Raw genomic sequence first — 18,195 nt, 5'->3', positions numbered from 1 at the left:
GAGGTCATAAAATCATTCACATTTAAATCAATGTTTCTGTAGCCAGCTGGAAGCAGAACAGAACAAAGCCAGTTAAAAACAGTCAATGGAGAGCTGTATATTCTTCAGCAGTTCATGGCCTCTAAAACATGGTTTATAAAGTGAAGATTTCTAGAAACATTGACGGAGAGGGAGCATTATCCCTGAATGATATCAGCACTTCAAAACATGACCAAGCAGTCTCCACCACGCCTGAAGAAGCCTCAAATCCAGCAAAGAAAGAGTGAACTAGTTATGTGGTGGAAGGCTCAGTTCCTAAGCCCACTCAGAGATGAGCAGGCAGGCCCACTGGTGTGGAATAAGCTGGGTGAATGTGGAGGCCTCCGCTCCTCCATCCATCCCTTTAAAGGCTCTACATTCTGCAGACACAGCTACATTCCAGTGCCCTGTACTAAGCAGGTCTCTGGTCTGTGGAGCTGCAGGGTAGATGAGACCGTGAGTGTCAGGTTTAGTGGTGCCTGGTCCGACCTGCACAGAAATAAACAACAGAAGATGGTAGTCTGGGGGGGTGAAGATATCCATGACTAGCTGCAGTGTGATTCTAGCAGGTCTTGACTGACTAGCGACAGTATTCTTTCGCTCGAAATCCCACTCGTGGGTACGTCTTTAATAATGACATCAATCCATCCAATACTGTCCGGGAGCCAGAGGACCTTGTAAAGGTGAACACAGCAGCACCTCCTGCCACGCCAGGCTCCATGAGAACGCTGTCACTGCTTAAAGACACTCTTCAGGCTTTCCTTTCAGATGAACGATCACCTTGTGAACCTTGACCCCTGTGAGTCTCAGTGAGGTCGTCACCACACGAACGCACCTCACCCCGACATGGCCCGAGGGAGTCCTTTCAGCAAGAGCATTCCTGCTGTCTGTTCACCTCGACCAATCACCACCCCAGACTCAGGCTTCCCAGCTGTCCCGGGGCCTCAACATCGTCCAATCGCAACAAGACTCGGATCAAAAACGCTTCACATTGCCTCCACCATGCAGCAGTCCTCGTGAAGCAAACACATTCAAGTCTCAGTATGAATTCATCATGTCCATGTTCCATATGGTCCAAATAAGCCAGAAAACTGGCTTTTGGTACGGAGCAAGCTGTGTCAGAAGCTCATCCCTGAACAGCCTTGTAGGAAATGAGACACAAATCTTCCAGGAGGGCAGCGCACGCCTCTGTCTCCCCCGGCCAGCGGCCCTCTTCTGGGGCTGCAGGGGCTGGAAGGACGGCCAGGGAGGAAGAAGGGAACCATTCACACACTGGCATGCAGAGAGGAAGCGCACAGCCAAATGTGTTCAGTGGAGAGGAGGGGGGGGGGGGGGGGGGGGCACAATACAGACATACAGGCACAAAGAGGCCCTCTGTCATGGCTGTGCTGGGTGTCTGTCTGGGGATTATAAGCAGTGAAATAATGTGTGATTTGAGCAAGCGCCCCCCCCCCGACCATGCAGGTCAAGCAGACAGGAAGTCCCGCCTCATGTTAGGGTCCAGACATTCAGCTGTATCAGGAGGAGGGATTCTCCTGTTCCACATTTGTTGAAGACCTGAATTGTGAGTTGTGTTCAGAACATGAACTGTGATGACGTACCTTCTCCCATGGGGGCCAGAGAGATGGTGGAGGATGAGCCCTCTGGCATGGCCTAGGGATCTGGAGAGACAACACAGACAACAGGATGAACACCCCTCCACTGTAAACCACAGCTGCCAGGTTAGTGTCCCTGTTTACAGCACATCATTCATCTGCAGCTGCAAGTCACTCTTTCCTAATGCGTGCTTATGCATTCTGGACCCGGCCGGACAAACCTACACATTCCAACATTCCACCAAGCTCCTTCTCTGGAGTCAGGCTCTCCAGCCCGGACTTTATCAGCATGGAAAAAGTGAAACATTCTTCCCATTAAGGGGGATGCAGAGTTACTGTATGTTCAGTGGTAGCTGGTGCCACTAGCCAACGTACAGACACACCATTGGGCTCTGCAGACCTGGCTAGAACAGGACCACAATGGGGATAAGCAGGCCTGGCCATGTCAGGAGGGCCAAGAACTCTCCAGGGATTAGTATGGGCATTGTTCCCAGTGCAATCTCTGGGCATGGCCCCAAGCTAACAGGCTAGCTGAGGCCGGGTCAGGACCACTGCCATGGGAGGCTCGTCAATGAGGATGCACGAGCACGCTGGAGGCCAACCCCAGGGGCTGCCCGGCACACTGGGATCACTGGTTCAGCAGGGAAGAGCGCCTGCAACTGGGGAATCCTCAAGGGCTTGCGGGTTAAAAATAAGACTTCAGGAGCACCCCAGTAGCACGACGCAAGTAGGCTGCAGTAGGCTTACCGCAGCGGCCTGGGTTCAAATCCTTTGCTGCATGTTGTCCCCTTTCTCTCTCCCTGCCTTTCCTATCACACTTCACTTAAACACTGATTACAGAAACCATGCCCTGTTGCTTTCCACGCACAGGTCATTGCAAATAAGGAACGTTTCCTTGTTGAATAACAGAACGGTATCATGTGAGAGAACAGGTACACGGGAGGACTCTAAGGCCAGTCAATGAACAAAATACTCCTTGAAATTTAAAACACTCTTGAACACCCGGCAATTGCTTTTTGAGAGGAAAGAGGCCCGTATAAGCTTGACCAGGAGGGTTCATAATGAAGTACAGACGAGGAACAGATCCGTCTGAGAACTAACCCCCCTCCTCCCCCCACCCCTACCCCATACTTCAGCTAAGTCTGAAACTAGGAGCTCAGAGAGTTAGCTCAGCTGAAGCACCAACGCTGTGCTAATCTCTCTGAACCCTACTCAATGAAAGGCTAAAAGAAGGAAACAAGTTCATGAAAACACAGACTACTTAAGGGGTTGGGTCCATCATTTAAAATTCAACGGAAGTTGAAAAACGATCAGATTTCAAAAGGACGCCGTTGGAAACTGAAGTAGAGCTCACAGCTGACATTCCTCAGCAGCAGTTAGATGATATTCCAAACTCAATATCAATCAAGTTTGCGGAACGAGAACAATTCTAAATCACTGTTTTCGGAAGGCGGGGAGCATGGCGTCTTACAAATCCTTGAGTAAACAGTTAGAGCTCTACGCTGATATGGAGGCCACTCTGCAAGTCGGCCACCTGTGCTGGAGCCAAACAGATGGGAGCATTTGTTCCCACAGCTGATGAGCATGTTAGCCTCAAACCCAACCTCTCATCTGGGAATCTGGAACTTGTTGACTAATGGGATGCAGATGCTACAACAGCCAATTAAATAGCATTTCACTGTAGAAACTGGAATGGATAACTCAATCTATCTCCCCATCAGATGATAAAACTGTTCAATCTCTCAGCAGTTTGCCTGAAGAAGGCCACTCTGGTTTGAATGCCAGCTGAAACCTTAGTTTGAAGAACATCACAAAGATTAGGATCCTTGTTTCACCACCAGGTCAACGACTTGAACTTGAAAGGAGATGAACATTCAATCACCACAGCAAATGTCTCAAAATGCTCCACCCTGAAAACATGCCCTCATGAGGGATTTTATTTTTGTATTTTCAAGGATTTGTAATGGTGACCACACACCTAACTAAAATTTGAAGAAAACTAAATAAGAAACACAAACATGAACCCAGACAGCAGACAAACACTTTAACTACAGCTGGCTCTCTGACTCAGCATCCTCTAAGGAGAGGATCCTGGGAAGGTGGTGGCTCTCTGGACGTTCTTCACCCTCGCCAGCTCCCTGTGTTACAGGAGAACTGAAAGCCTGAGCTGGTCTGAAGAGGAAGGAAGACAGTGGAAAGGGAGACAAGGTCAGATCGTCTCTCCAGGAAGGGTCACAGACGGGGGGGGAGGTGGAAGTGACATCGTCCCATTCCCAATACTCCAGGAAGGGTCACAGACGGGGGGGAGGTGGAAGTGACATCGTCCCATTCCCAATACTGGAAGTTCCCATTGTGTACCAGGACATAATCCATCACACTGTCTTTAGTTTTTATTCACAAGGACCTCTTTTATTTTGGCATCTCACTCGGTAAATACCAGAGGGGAGTTTCTTGTCATTAATTCCAGCACGGTTTGGTGTACTGACGTCCTTTAATCATTCCTAACTAATCCTATTTTTATAAGAAACACATGTAGGAAGTGACCCAGCGTGACATTCTCCCTCTTCCTCGTCCCGCCACTATCGCTCACTCAGAACTTTCCGCATATTACATGGAACACTTACCTTCCCAAATCAACCATTCACAGATGCGACAGGGACCAAGTGAGAGTGAGAAGCGAAATTTAGTTCTTATAATTGTTGTCCGAACCCTCTCACACAGTCAGAGAATGACCATGACATTCCACATCCCTCCCTCAGTCTGAGTCCACCAGGACCATCCTGAGAGTGGGACACATGTCTCTACAGAGACACCTCTCCCAGGGACATGGTCAGGGGCTGCATATTCAGTAAGTGAACTATTTAAAACCCATACTGGCTTGCCAGTCTGAAGGCCCAGACCAACGAAGAGTGACTGTTTTCTTATTTCAGCTTCGTGGTTGTGTTTATATATCCTGACCTCTCACTTACCCTCTTACCCATGTCTACCCCCACAGAGAGAGAGAGAAAAAACTTCTGACAAATAGCCATTCTCTCTGCCCTCGTTCCCACATTACTCCTGCTGCCCTCCCTCCCTCAGGCCGCAAGACACTAACAGCTTCTCATTCACTGGAGAGAGGACAATAAACCAGGCGCACACACGTCACTCCAGCCCTCAGCTAACCAGCTCCTCCATCACATCTCACTCCCCACAGACCTTCACCGTGTGAAGGTGTCCTGACCAGGCGGTAAGAGATCCAGTCCTCTGGACACCCACTGGAACCTGTGCAGATAAACAGGGCTGTGCAAACAGGCTACACAGACACCCAGAGACAGAATGGCCTTATGGCTGAAAAATCATGACCTTCAGAGGCAAGGAAACGATGGCTATTGTCACTTTAGCAGGAATGACCATTAACTGCATAGAGGGAGAGGGCATTTTAGACTGCATATATCTCGCAAGTGAAAAGTCTTCACAATTGGACACAAACTAAAGTAAGACTTGGGTCTATAACAGTGATTAAGTGATTTATTATCGACATAAAGTGGAGTCTGTTCTCTATTATCTTCTATAGCGTTTCTGAGGGGAAAGATGAAGTGTGCAGATCAGTGAAACGCCTGACAGTAAACTAAACGGAACATTGTAAAGTCAGCAACGCAGGCTTCCACAGAAGCGTGACCTTTAACGTCAGGTTTATGGGATGTTTGAGCCTTGTAGCACTCACTCACAACACTCATACTAGCCTCCGCAGGCTCTCAAGAGCACTACATAAAACAAAGCACACCTTCTCTTTCAACGTTCGGTAGTCTTGTTTTCTTTTAAGACGGACCTGTAAATCTGTCTGGGATTTGTCGCTCCATCTTGCAGAGGTTGTTGTAACTTTAAGGTCACACAAGTCAAGAACAGAGAAACAGAGTTCTCCACAGACATTGCATTAAAGACACTTTTCCAAACGTGTGTTTGCAACACAACATACCACCAAGATGTGATTACCATCCTCTCCATGAAGACAAGACAAACACATTTAATCCTTAGAGCATTCGATAAGCTTTCATGCCACATCAAACTGAGTTAAGCTTGACTCCAAAACACAGGTTGTTTGTGTTTAGAGGCAGACTTGTAGGATACACTTAAGAGATACACTCTCCACAGATATGAGAGCTTCAGTCACTTTGTGGGTGAGATAAAGGACACAAGTTCAGAAGTGTGAAAGTCACTTGTGCAGCTCAACTTGTGTTAGCGCCACAACCAGACAGCAAAATACTGTATTTCCTCTTTGTTCATTGCAGCATACAGTGCCAAAGAGAAAAGAAACATTACAGTGTGCCAATGCCCAGAACAAGGAAGTATTTATCTTAATAGGAGAACTAAAACACGAACCCTGAGGGTTTTCTAGAGTGGGTTAGAGTTAGAGTGGCATGCCTGTGTCAGAGGAAACATTTGTGCATAGGGGGCCAGTGAGGGTTTGTCTGAGATTTCAGACAAGGATGTTTCACAAAGACACAGACCTTTCATTAGCAACTGATTGATTTTGTTCCATTCTCTGTCAATGGCTGGTGGGGAAATTCTTTAAAACGATGAACAGCCTGCCGTTAGGGACCTCTTCTCTTTGTCCCACTCTATCTCCCATTAGCAGAAGCAATTGGGTTTGCTAGGTCAAGTGAAAGAAATCTGATAAAAGAAGATGAATTACACATAAATAATGGGGGCCAAGGAGAATGATTCAGGATGTCGAGCTGCTAAACTCTGCTGTCCAGGCCCCCACAAGAAGAAACAACGACGATGCAGGTCACACAAGCCGATCAAAGTTCAGTCAACAGTGATACTTTTTAGAACAAACATCACTTATCTGCCCCGAAACTCGGTCCTCGCCATGCCTCGAGCCTTAGCCCCGATTTGGCTATGGAAATATCACATCTCTATTAGGAGTTGTTTGTAGCAGAATATTGGTCACTATCTACAAAGTTGTATCCGTACACTACAGTAGCGATGCATACCTGGGACGTAGACGGGAGGGATCATGAATATTCACAGTTGTGATTGTAATAAAAGTAAACACCTGTCTATGACTTAACACTTGTTAACAGTTCAACGTTTGGCAGCAGGAACATGTTTGACCATAAATATGATTCAGCGGACTAAACACTGGGCAATGTCACATGAACAGTTCTGCGGCTTTGATCGAAGACACTGATGGGCAGTGGAATGACAAAAAAACACGCATTAAAAGTGTTTAGAAATTCTGAAGAAAACACGTTAAAATGTGACGTTTGTCTACACCCTATATACGTTTACGTTTTTACACACTTCAGTCATATACCCCCAAATTGTGCCGCAAGACACTTACCCAATCTTGATTTTGGAGGACACTCCGTCCGCGCTATTCTTGATGAAAAATGTAGATACTTCAAAATCCCGTTTGCTCCGTTACTTTTCTCTACATTGTCCAACTAGATCTGAAATCCTTGTCCTGTCCTCTACTGACTTGCGAATCAGCTGCGAAAGTCTACGAACTCCGAACAGTGCTTGCCAAAGCCCGCCTACTTCACTGCTTGTTTGGAGAACATTAACGACGGAGCAAACGAACCCTGAAATGATTCATGCGCTGTCTGCTCCCCCCAAAATAAATTAATCAAATCAACTTGTTACAATAACCACACACGAGGTCAAACACAAATAAATAGAAATTATGTAGAAAGTTGATCCTTTCTTACATGACATGCTTAATTTGCTTACATTACAGAATAGTCTCTTCTATTGCTAAGAAATAACTGTACCTTTTTACAAAATGAATGTGATTGTGTAAGCTTTTTTCCCGTTTCGACTATTTACATTTGTCAGCTATACGTGGTGGTTACAGGTGAACGGCCCTCAGTACCGTGAGAAAAGTAACCAAATGTGTCCATCTGGTGGTGAACCGTGGGACTGCAACTTACTCAGCTTCGCACCTGCAGCCTCCGGTACTGCAGGATCAATCCCCAGACCTGCTCGAGAGGGTCACACCCCTCCCTTCGGAACGAGGGATCAGGGATGACGTCGGGGCCGCGGGTTAGGGCTTTTTAAATAACTGGGGGAAGTATGCGCGAAAGATTGGCCGTTTTCAAAAAGTGGTAAATGTATAAAATATGTTCGTTTTACATACATTTTATAAAACACACAACATGAAATGTATGATGAAACCTACGGCCCCTGGATCACCAGGACAACCATGGCCTTTGATGGCCTGCAGTGTGAAGAACATTAAGGCCGAATCCCAATACTTCCCCTTCCCCTTAGCTTACCCCTAGCCCTTGGCCCTCGAAACTGAGGGGTAAGGGCTACATATCCCTCAGAAATGGGACGCCACTTGGTTACAGGTCAAATGTGATGACATCATGTTAGCTGTATGAATATCCTGCATAATGAAACAAGGACTTCAATTGTGTTTGTTATTTTCTAATTTATTTAAGAATTGAGGACTTCGAACTGAACTGAATCTTTAAATGAAACTTACAGCTATATACAAAAGCAAATAAAAGAAAGGTTGAAAGAATATATTTCTCCAACTTTACCTACTTTCCCCAACTTTTCTAATGCAAATAACACATTAAACTACAAAATAAAACTCTTAAACTAAAAGACATTACTTCCTTTTACTATTAAGACCAAGGGCATTATGTACATTTTCACCAGCACACATTCAAAGTAAAACAATTATAAATTCAAACTAAACTTAACTTATTGAGCACCTATGGCAGGATGTTGGTTCATGATTACAGCACTTTAGAAGAATCATGATTACAGCACTTTAGAAGAATCATGATTACAGCACTTTAGAAGAATCATGATTACAGCACTTTAGAAGAATCATGATTACATCGGCATGACTATATAACTTAACCTGCAAACTCCTTGACCGACAACATGATTTCTACAGCATCCAAACACAAGCACAATATACAATCACAAAGCATTATATTTAACAGAAACCGTTGCCACTTTGCTCAAAGAAAACTATGCGTATGAACATCAAACCTACTCAAAGTCTCTCAAATAAAACATACGAGTGGAAACTGTGTTTGAACCATGATCCTGTTCCTCTGGAGCGGTGGGGAGCCTGCGTTGGCTGCTGCAGGGTGGAGGGTCAGACAGGCTTGGTGGTGGTGTTGTACACCAGCCTCTGAGTGTCCTCCATGGGGGTGAGCTGGGAGGCAGCAGGCCGCTGGTGCTGGGGCTGCTTCTTACTCCTCCCCTTCAGGAAGCAGTAGCACAGAACCCCCAGCAGGATGAAGATGGCCACGCCCAGCAGCACCGCGATCACCACCACTGCAGAGACGAGGATGGGAAAAACACACTACATCAGTCAGGGCCTGCAGAGCACCAGGGCCTGCAGAGCACCAGGGCCTGCAGAGCACCAGGGCCTGCAGAGCACCAGGGCCTGCAGAGCACCAGAACCTGCAGAGCACCAGAGCCTGCAGAGCACCAGGGCCTGCAGAGCACCAGGACCTGCAGAGCACCAGAACCTGCAGAGCACCAGGGCCCGCAGAGCACCAGGGCCCGCAGAGCACCAGGACCCGCAGAGCACCAGGACCCGCAGAGCACCAGGACCCGCAGAGCACCAGGGCCCGCAGAGCACCAGGACCCGCAGAGCACCAGGACCCGCAGAGCACCAGGACCCGCAGAGCACCAGGACCCGCAGAGCACCAGGACCTGCAGAGCACCAGGACCTGCAGAGCACCAGGACCTGGCCAAAGGACCTGGCCATTTACGAGACCCTGAACAGCCGACCAAGAATGCTCTTCAGCTCCAGCATTGTGTAGTTCATGACTGCAGAAGCAGAACAGTACAGGCTGCTAGACCCAGTAGGGTCTGGGGGAAGCAAGACAGAATCAGTCCTGAGAGAAGGGCGACTTCATCAACACTAAAACATCTGTGACCAGCGATGACTTCAGAAGCTTGAATGAATGAGGCAGAAAAAACTGATTTAAAATGGTCAAGCTGTCAGGGTGTCCAAGGAGGACTGGAATTCAGTAGGACGTCCATCTGAAGGCCAAAGGACAGCACAGTTACTTGTAAGAGGTGTGTTTCAGAGCCGCAGCAACTCAAGAGGAACTACTGACCTGACATGTTCTTATCACTCTGGTATTCGAAGATCTCTTTCCTGGAGTACACATCTTGTTCTGTAGACATGTGGGAGATGTGTGATCGGGTTGTTTTCTCAAAGATAGTTCGAGATAAAATAATAATTTGTGTTTTTTTTGACAATTTCTGCAAGTTCCTGGTACACTGTGTTAATCTTTAAGCTACTGAAGGATCCAAGGGGCGTCCATTACTAGCCAAGAAAAAGATTTGCCACCCAAAACTCCCTATGCAATTTTTTTTCACATTATAGTTCCTTTCATTCAATAATATTATTTCTATCATCATTGGCATTAATTAACTGCAATGTTTGAATGATTGATGTTGGCGTTGTGTCCCACCGTCCCTCCATAACCCCCCCCAGCTCCCTCCTGCCCCCCCTGGCAGGAGCCTCACCACAGGCTGTACCTGTCAGGTGGGCGTGCTCACCTGTCACCATCCTGCACGTCCTCATGCACGTCTCCTTGTCATCAAACCTGTTTTCGTTGCCTAGGCAACCGCCGTAGTTGAAGCGGTAGCATTTCTGGTGGAGAGGGTTGTAGTACCATCGGGTGAAACTGTCTCTGCAGTTTCCTGTGTCCGGAGTCTCCGTACAGCGAACTGCTCAAGAGGAGGAGGAGGGAGAGGAGGAGGGAGAAACGTGAACAACCAACCTTGCCTTAAAAGAAACGTGGCCATTGGCAGAGCTCCGAGCAGCACAGCAGTATAAAGCCAGAGCCATCCCGGCACCACAGCCCCAAAGCAGCAAGCCAAACCTTCTCACCTTTTTGTTCATCAACAGGAATCTGCAGGAGAATCTTAAACTTGTTATTCACTGAGAAAGAGCAGGAACAGGGCAGTTTAAAAACTGTACATGACTACACATCACTGGAGGATCACAGGAAACCTGGAAATAAACATCTGCAGTTGAAGTTGAGTCTTGAGAAGTTGAGCTTGCGTGGCCGCTAACTCACGGTACTCGCAGGAGGCCTCGTCTGAGCCGTCGCTGCACTGCTTCACAGAGTCACACTCCAGACCCGCATCCAGGCAGCAGCCGTTGGAGCAGTTGAACTGGCCTGACTCACACGGCTTCCCACACATCTCGCCTACAACACACACACACACACACACCATGAATGTTTCCCATAATAACTGTGGTTGTGTTTCCACTCACTCTCAGTTTTCCACAGAAGCCTTACCTTTAGCTGCTGGTAGAGGCCCACTGCGACCAGCAAGGTGGCTTTCTACAACAGGGTCAACACACAAAAGGTTACATCAACATTCTGAACTATGAGTGGAAAGAGTGTAAGTGAGTGTGTGAGACAGAGAGTGTGTGTGTGTGTGTGTGAGTGTGTGAGTGAGACAGACAGACAGAGGGTGTGTGTGTGTGTGTGTGTGTGAGACAGACAGACAGACAGAGGGTGTGTGTGTGTGTGTGAGACAGACAGACAGAGGGTGTGTGTGTGTGTGTGTGTGTGTGTGAGTGAGACAGACAGACAGAGGGTGTGTGTGTGTGTGTGTGTGTGTGAGACAGACAGACAGAGGGTGTGTGTGTGTGTGTTTAGTACCAGACAATCCTCGGCAGGCGTTCTTGCACTCGTCCTCTGTCATGTAGTTGTTGGCGTTGGGCATGCACCCCCCGAAGGTGAAGGGTTCACACTTGCTGGAGGCGGCGTTGTAGTGCCACCTGGGGTAGGAGCTGCGGCACGGGCCCACCTTCATGGGCACCATGCAGTGGTCTGGAGGAGCACACCGCAGGTCACATGATCACACCGCAGGTCACATGATCACACCGCAGGTCACATGATCACACCGCAGGTCACATGATCAAGGTGCTTTACATAAAATCAATAATACAAGTGACAAAAGTAATAACTAAAATAGCAAATCTATAAGAACAATAATAAAACTAATAAAAGTACTAAAACCCTTTTGAGATCAAATTACTTAAATGCTTCGGTAAGTTTTAAGGTTTTTAGGTTTTAAGCTGGCTTTTAAAATGTCTAGCGTGTTTGCTTCCCTAATATTTATGGGTAATTTGTTCTATAGTTTTGGGGCATAATTGACAAAGGCCGAATCTTCTTATGACTGCTTCTGGTAACCTCTAATAGGCCTCCATTTGATGATCGCAGTGTTCTAGCTGGTGTGTAGTTTATAAGAGAGTTAGCAATGTAGCTAGGTCCTTGTCCGTGTAGAGCTTTATATGTGAGGAAAAGGACCTTCAAGTCAATTCTGAAAGTGACAGGGAGCCAGTGTAAAGTAGCTAGGACAGGACTAATGTGTTCTCTCCTTTTAGTTTTGGTTAATCATCTAGCTGCAGAATTTTTTATGAGCTGTAGTCTTTCAGTGGTTTTCTTGGGAAGACCAGTGAAAAGTGCGTTACAGTAGTCCAGCCGGCTGGATATAAAAGCATGAATTAACTTCTCTGCATCATTTTGGTTTATGAATGGTCGTACCTTTGCTATATTCCTCAGGTGAAAGAAAGCTGTTTTGGTCACTTTATTTATGTGAGAGTTAAAATTCAAATCTGAGTCCAGGATTACACCGAGACTCGTCACCTCTGGTTTAAGACAGGGGGTTAAGCCTCCTAGATTCTTAGTAAGCATCTCTCTTTTGGATTTGGGGCCACATAGTAGGAGTTCGGTTTTGTCTTCATTTAATTAAAGAAAGTTATCGTTCATCCACTTATTTATTGCCAACAGGCAGTTAGTAATGGAATTGATGGCCGTTCCATCGTTGGGTTCAGTGGATATATATAGTTGTGTGTCATCCGCATAGCTATGGAAATCGATGTTATGTTCTCTGATTATGTCGCAGGGTGGTGACATATAGAGAGGAAAGAAGTGGACCGAGGGACTGAGGCTGCTTCCTTAAGCAGTGGTCTGGAGGAGCATACAGCAGGTCACATGATCACACTACAGGTCACATGATCACACTGCAGGTCACATGATCACACTGCAGGTCACATGATCACACTGCAGGTCACATGATCACACTGCAGGTCACATGATCACACTACAGGTCACATGATCACACAGCAGGTCACATGATCACACAGCAGGTCACATGATCGCACAGCAGGTCACATGATCACACTACAGGTCACATGATCACACTACAGGTCACATGATCAGTGTATACAGTGACTGCACCATGCAGTGGTCTGGTGGAGCACAAAGCAGGGAAATTATTACTTTTAATGTTCAAACAATTGTGTGCAAAATGCCTTGTTTGGTCATTATAACTGACTGTCTACAATTCATATGCTCACTGTGTCTACAGTGACCGCTACAAAGACAACTAATACAGAGACAGGTCCAAAATAAATGTTAGCCAAAAGCTTCTTGGAAAGTGAGACTAGTTTATCTGGTGCAGATAACCACTGCGATTGGGTCAGTAGTTTTAGACCAGATTAGTCAGAAAACAGATAAGAGACGACACAGAAATGATATAGGAAGTGCTTATGTGACAGCAAACTGGCAGCCAGCACACTTCAAAAGGATGTGATTCATAGCTCTGAACTGCAGATCCCAGATGGGATTTAGTTAGGGCTTAATGAACATCACAATAGGTGAACAAGCATCCACAGATAAAGCGATACCCAGCGATCTGTATGACGACATTGGAACTACGTCCATGTGACTAGGATGAAAGGAGGGGGGGAGGTTATCTGCCCTCTTTAATTGTCTATCACAAACCTTTGTCAATTGTGATTCATGTAAAGAGGTGGCCATTGAGCTGTAAGTGTTGTGGGCTGACATGAAGGGCAACCACCTGTCAGACCTAGCTTGCTCCTTTCAGAAACATTCCTGACTCTAATCAGAGCAGGGGCTTGTTAATAGTTAAGCCAGATGAAAGAATGATCAAGTGTCTTTTCTGTCTAGGAGGTAGGAAATCATTGAAGCCCCACCAGCTTTGAATACTGAACACTGAGATCATTCAACAGCATCACCAACTGCCCCTTTAAGATCAACAGTGGTGCGTAAGCACTTTAAGCTGAAACCCAAGCTGAAACCAGACAGACAGGTTAGGCTGTGGAGGAGAGAGGGAAGGGGGGAGGAGAGAGGGAGGGGGGAGGAGAGAGGGAGGGGGGAGGAGAGAGGGAGGGGGGGAGGAGAGAGGGAAGGGGGGGGGGAGAGAGGGAGGGGGGGAGAGAGAGAGGGAGGGGGGGAGCAGAGAGGGAGGGGGGAGCAGAGAGGGAGGGGGGAGCAGAGAGGGAGGGGGGAGAGAGGGAGGGAGGGGGGAGGAGAGAGGGAGGGGGGAGAAAGGGAGGGGGGGAGGAGAGAGGGAAGGGGAGAGGGCAGCAGGGAAAGAAAATTACAGCCACAACTTGACTCTCTTCCTGTTCCAGAAAAAGTCCTCAGGTCAGCTGGACTAACCCTGAAACCACCAGTCACGTAACAGCACAGAGCTTCCTCGCCCCTCTGCCGTCTCCTCCCAGTCTGACGCCCACCTGGTTAACCTTGCTGTGGCAGGTTAGCATTCCTGTGTGGCGCTAGCCATGCTGTCTGGCGTTAACTGCAAACCTGTCTAGCCCTACTGTGTGGCCCTCAGGAACCTGAAAGTGGTGTGGTAACATTCAAAGACATTCGTGTCTTACACCCCAAAACAGGAAGTGGCACTCATTCAGAAATATTTCAGATTTCAGGCACAGCCACCACTGCTAAACAGACACACTGTTTCAAACCTCAAGCCTCACATGCCAGTATGACAAGACAGAACAAGGTAATTAGGACATGAGTGAGTCTTTATCTGGAAATGTAGATGTTGCCCAATCATCATCCAGTGAGGAATAAAGGAGACTTGCAACAAAGATCACAGCCTGTTATTATGAAAAGCTATGTGGGAAGACATGCTTGTTAAAGCAATTCATGCAAATGCTGCCAGGGAATTCCATGCCATGTACTCAAATGAAGCCATTTGCAATCAACACTAACTTTAACAAGTTAAACCGGTTACAGCTGAATACTTAACATAAAAAATGTGTTTGAGATTGTAGAGACACATGCACATTTTGCCATGCGTCAACTTTCACAAACCGTCATTTACACTCACAGTGAATGTAGGGGCACAGTATTGACCACCATAGAGCAGATTGTGCTGGCAGTGCATCCTCATATGTTACTTCAAAAGGTGAAAGAGATTGCTTTCAGATGTGTCACAGAAACATAAACAAACCCGAGGACAGACAGAACTTGGCTGTGACTCAAGATGAGTCACATAATACATGAGGATGATACTCTTCTTCATCTTACACTCACTACAGAAAGGGCAATCATGCTCACTTTAATAAATATAATATCAATAGACAATTCTTTGTCCAGCTTTATGCTAGGGACCAAAGCCCAACACCTGGAGTTAGTGCCTGGTACCCATATACCAGAAGGGTCTCCCATTAGAACTAGACAGAACGCAAGAGACTTAGCAAACTAAACATCTGTGGTTTCTCATTTCCCTGCTTACAGTGTTCTTGTGGCCTGACTAGTGCAGACACAGCTAAATCTAAAGCCACTGTCACATGGACTCCCTGGCAGGAAGAAACAGAGCAACCTCTTCCCCATAACATCCCAACTGTCTTACCCAGCATGCAGTGCTGTTGTCTGGTTGGGGAACGCAGCCCTCTGTGGACTGAGATCTCTCACCAAACTCACCTTCAGACTGCTCTGGAGTCAGCACCAGGACTGTCACCACTGTGGAGTCTTTCTGCCCGCTGGAGTCTGTGACGGTCAGCTTGAACTTGTACATCCCAGGCTTCAGGTTGGACACCAAGATTTCATCCTCGAAGCTGGTTTTCTACCAAAGAAGGAAATAGAAAAGAATGAGTTGACCTGTGAGTCAGAACTTTGGAGCGCTTAATGGTTGAAGTTGAATGTTTAGAGGGCTTTTTCCATGATGGGTTACACACCAGCAGAGTATGCATACAGCTGATTTGTCAGTCTAGAGCTTAACAGGCCTAAGGTAACCCACATTCATGACCACAGCCGAGTCCCCGGCCTCCTGCTGCCACTGGAAGGAGACCAGGGCCTTGTCGTCTTTGCTCCGGACCCCGTTGAGAATGAGCATGTCCTGGGGCTGGACCACGCGGTCCTGCCCCGCATCGGCCAGCGGGGGGAGGTCGTCCTCGTCTGGGGGACGGACAACACAGCATCACATGTTAGGGATGTGACATGTGATGATGTTAGGGATGTGACATGTGATGATGTTAGGGATACGACATGTGATGATGTTAGGGATGTGACATGTGATGATGTTAGGGATACGACATGTGATGATGTTGGGGATGTGACATATGATGATGTTTGGGATGTGACATGTGATGATGTTAGGGATGTGACGTGATGATGTTAGGGATGTGACGTGATGATGTTAGGGATGTGACGTGATGATGTTAGGGTTGTGACGTGATGATGTTAGGGATGTGACATGTGATGATGTTAGGGATGTGACATGTGATGTTAGGGATGTGACATGTGATGATGTTAGGGATGTGACGTGATGATGTTAGGGATGTGACATGTGATGATGTTAGGGATGTGACGTGATGTTAGGGATGTGACGTGATGTTAGGGATGCTATGTGATGTTAGGGATGCGACATGTGATGATGTTAGGGATACGACATGTGATGATGTTAGGGATACGACATGTGATGATGTTAGGGATACGACATGTGATGATGTTAGAGATGTGACGTGTGATGATGTTAGGGATGTGACGTGTGATGATGTTAGGGATGTGACGTGATGATGTTAGGGATACAACATGTGATGATGTTAAGGATATGACATGTGATGATGTTAGGGATACGACATGTGATGATGTTAGGGATATGACGTGATGATGTTAGGGATATGACGTGATGATGTTAGGGATATGACGTGATGATGTTAGGGATATGACGTGATGATGTTAGGGATACGACATGTGATGATGTTAAGGATATGGCAGGGCAACACCACTGGAGAGACTGCACTCTGCTTTACAGGCTGGCTGAGTGAGTCAGAAGGCGTCTTTAAGAAAACTATCAGTCCAAACTTACGAGAGAAGTTTGATGCATGAAGTTAGATAGTGTGAGATTGTACAGACAGATATGATAACTACCTGTGGGGACATGAGGCTGCTAGTACAATACAATACCATGCATTGTGTACCAGGCATTGCTGAACACTGCACTGCTAAACTACACACAGATAGGTCTTTTGTTCATTATTTTCCAAACCATAAACTCCCTAGAGAACTGTTTTCTCACAGGTATTAGGAGCTGAAACTGAAAGCTGTAAAAGGAGGGAATGCTCTCTGGCCTGTGTAGACATGTCAAGAAGGCCTTGCTTCACCCTACTTCTCAGGAGAGTGTCTCTGACACCAAAACAGTTCAGAAAATAACTTTGCCTCTTCACACTGTTTATGTTCCAGGTGTAGGTTTGGTTGTGGATAATGTGTATTCCGTGAACGTGGATCAATACAATTTTTGGTATGAATTAATATCTTACTGGGTGGCACTTTATCTGCAAGGTGACTCTCATAAAGGCTGTCTAGGATGTAGCTTATGTATCCAGTCTTCTTGACGAATCGACAGACGTATTCCTTCTTATATAGGCAATCAAAGAGAAAACACGAGTTGATAAGACCCTCCTCGGCGGTTTCCATGAATGCAACATTGCACTTCGGGTCTTTACAACAGGAACGGACGCAATCCTTGTAGTTCTGAACTTTCGGTGAGGCGATAAATGTCGCACCGTCGTTGACTGAGTCGTCTGCGTCGAGAATAAAATTCTCACGACCCTTCTTGTATTTTTCTAGACATTGTTCCCCAAAACCCTGGCCCTCCGAACAGCCAAGAAAAAATAACTGAAGCAACACAATGGCTGCTGATAATCCAATTGGAAAATAAGTCATTTTAAAAGTCATAGTACAAGTCCAAAACAACAAATCCACAAAGATATTCCACTGGTATCTGAAATAGTTAAAAAATGAAATGGTATTTCAAGAAAGTTTGGGACAGAATAAGATCTACAAAAGTGAGTTCATTTACTTGTTTTAAGAAACAAGTCTCAAAACACATGTACACCGATAAATTTAGTTTCACAAATCGTCATATTGGAATCTTGAAAAGTAGAAACAAAGTCGTATAACGTTGTACAACAAATAAAAACACTTAGGTGGTTACTTACCTCCAGTTCCAGTTAATTGAAACGATCGGGAGTTACCTAAATGTAGGCCTACAAAGCTTCATAGATTCGAAATTTAATGCTAGGAATCGTTTTCTATTTCCTCTTTAGGTGTGTCTCTCTCGACCAGTGAGTTACCTGTGAGAGATACAGGAAGTGTAATTCTACCCCAGCAGCCTACGTCGGATGTGATGACTCAATTTCCAGGACAAGTGCCACTCCAATTCATTAGAATCAGAATCAGAAAGGGTTTTAATCGCCATGAAAGTTTGAACAGACAAGGAATTTACTTTGGCAGGAAGGTGCATACATTTAACATATTGGAACAGATCTTAAATA

General features: G+C 46.3%; 2 protein-coding genes across 2 annotated transcripts in view; both read right to left on the bottom strand.

Annotated features, from left to right (window-relative positions):
- Nucleotides 1-7,084, bottom strand: part of LOC146300231 (pleckstrin homology domain-containing family G member 3-like) — a 31,191-nt gene extending 24,107 nt beyond the window's left edge. The window contains exons 1-2 of the mRNA XM_084681790.1: nucleotides 6,940-7,084; nucleotides 1,620-1,679 (exon numbers count right to left, since the gene is read on the bottom strand). Of these exons, the coding sequence (XP_084537916.1) occupies nucleotides 1,620-1,668 (49 nt within the window). The 5' untranslated portion in view covers nucleotides 1,669-1,679; nucleotides 6,940-7,084. The remainder of the gene's footprint in view (nucleotides 1-1,619; nucleotides 1,680-6,939) is intronic.
- Nucleotides 7,085-8,011: 927 nt separating this feature from the next.
- On the bottom strand, nucleotides 8,012-17,988 carry spint1a (serine peptidase inhibitor, Kunitz type 1 a). Its single transcript, XM_084681777.1, has 11 exons — nucleotides 17,860-17,988; nucleotides 17,179-17,642; nucleotides 15,657-15,814; nucleotides 15,341-15,482; nucleotides 11,258-11,428; nucleotides 10,889-10,933; nucleotides 10,664-10,795; nucleotides 10,474-10,524; nucleotides 10,140-10,310; nucleotides 9,692-9,751; nucleotides 8,012-8,897 (listed from the first exon to the last, which is right to left on the bottom strand). The coding sequence occupies exons 2-11, from the start codon at nucleotides 17,594-17,596 to the stop codon at nucleotides 8,716-8,718; spliced, it is 1,530 nt and encodes a 509-aa protein (XP_084537903.1). The 5' UTR covers nucleotides 17,597-17,642; nucleotides 17,860-17,988; the 3' UTR covers nucleotides 8,012-8,715.
- Between the last annotated feature and the right edge of the window lie 207 nt (nucleotides 17,989-18,195).

The sequence above is a fragment of the Hypomesus nipponensis genome, chromosome 3 (assembly GCF_054491055.1).
Source record: "Hypomesus nipponensis isolate SF chromosome 3, ASM5449105v1, whole genome shotgun sequence".
Taxonomy (NCBI): Eukaryota; Metazoa; Chordata; class Actinopteri; order Osmeriformes; family Osmeridae; genus Hypomesus; species Hypomesus nipponensis.
This window is presented reverse-complemented; position numbering and strand designations above follow the sequence as displayed.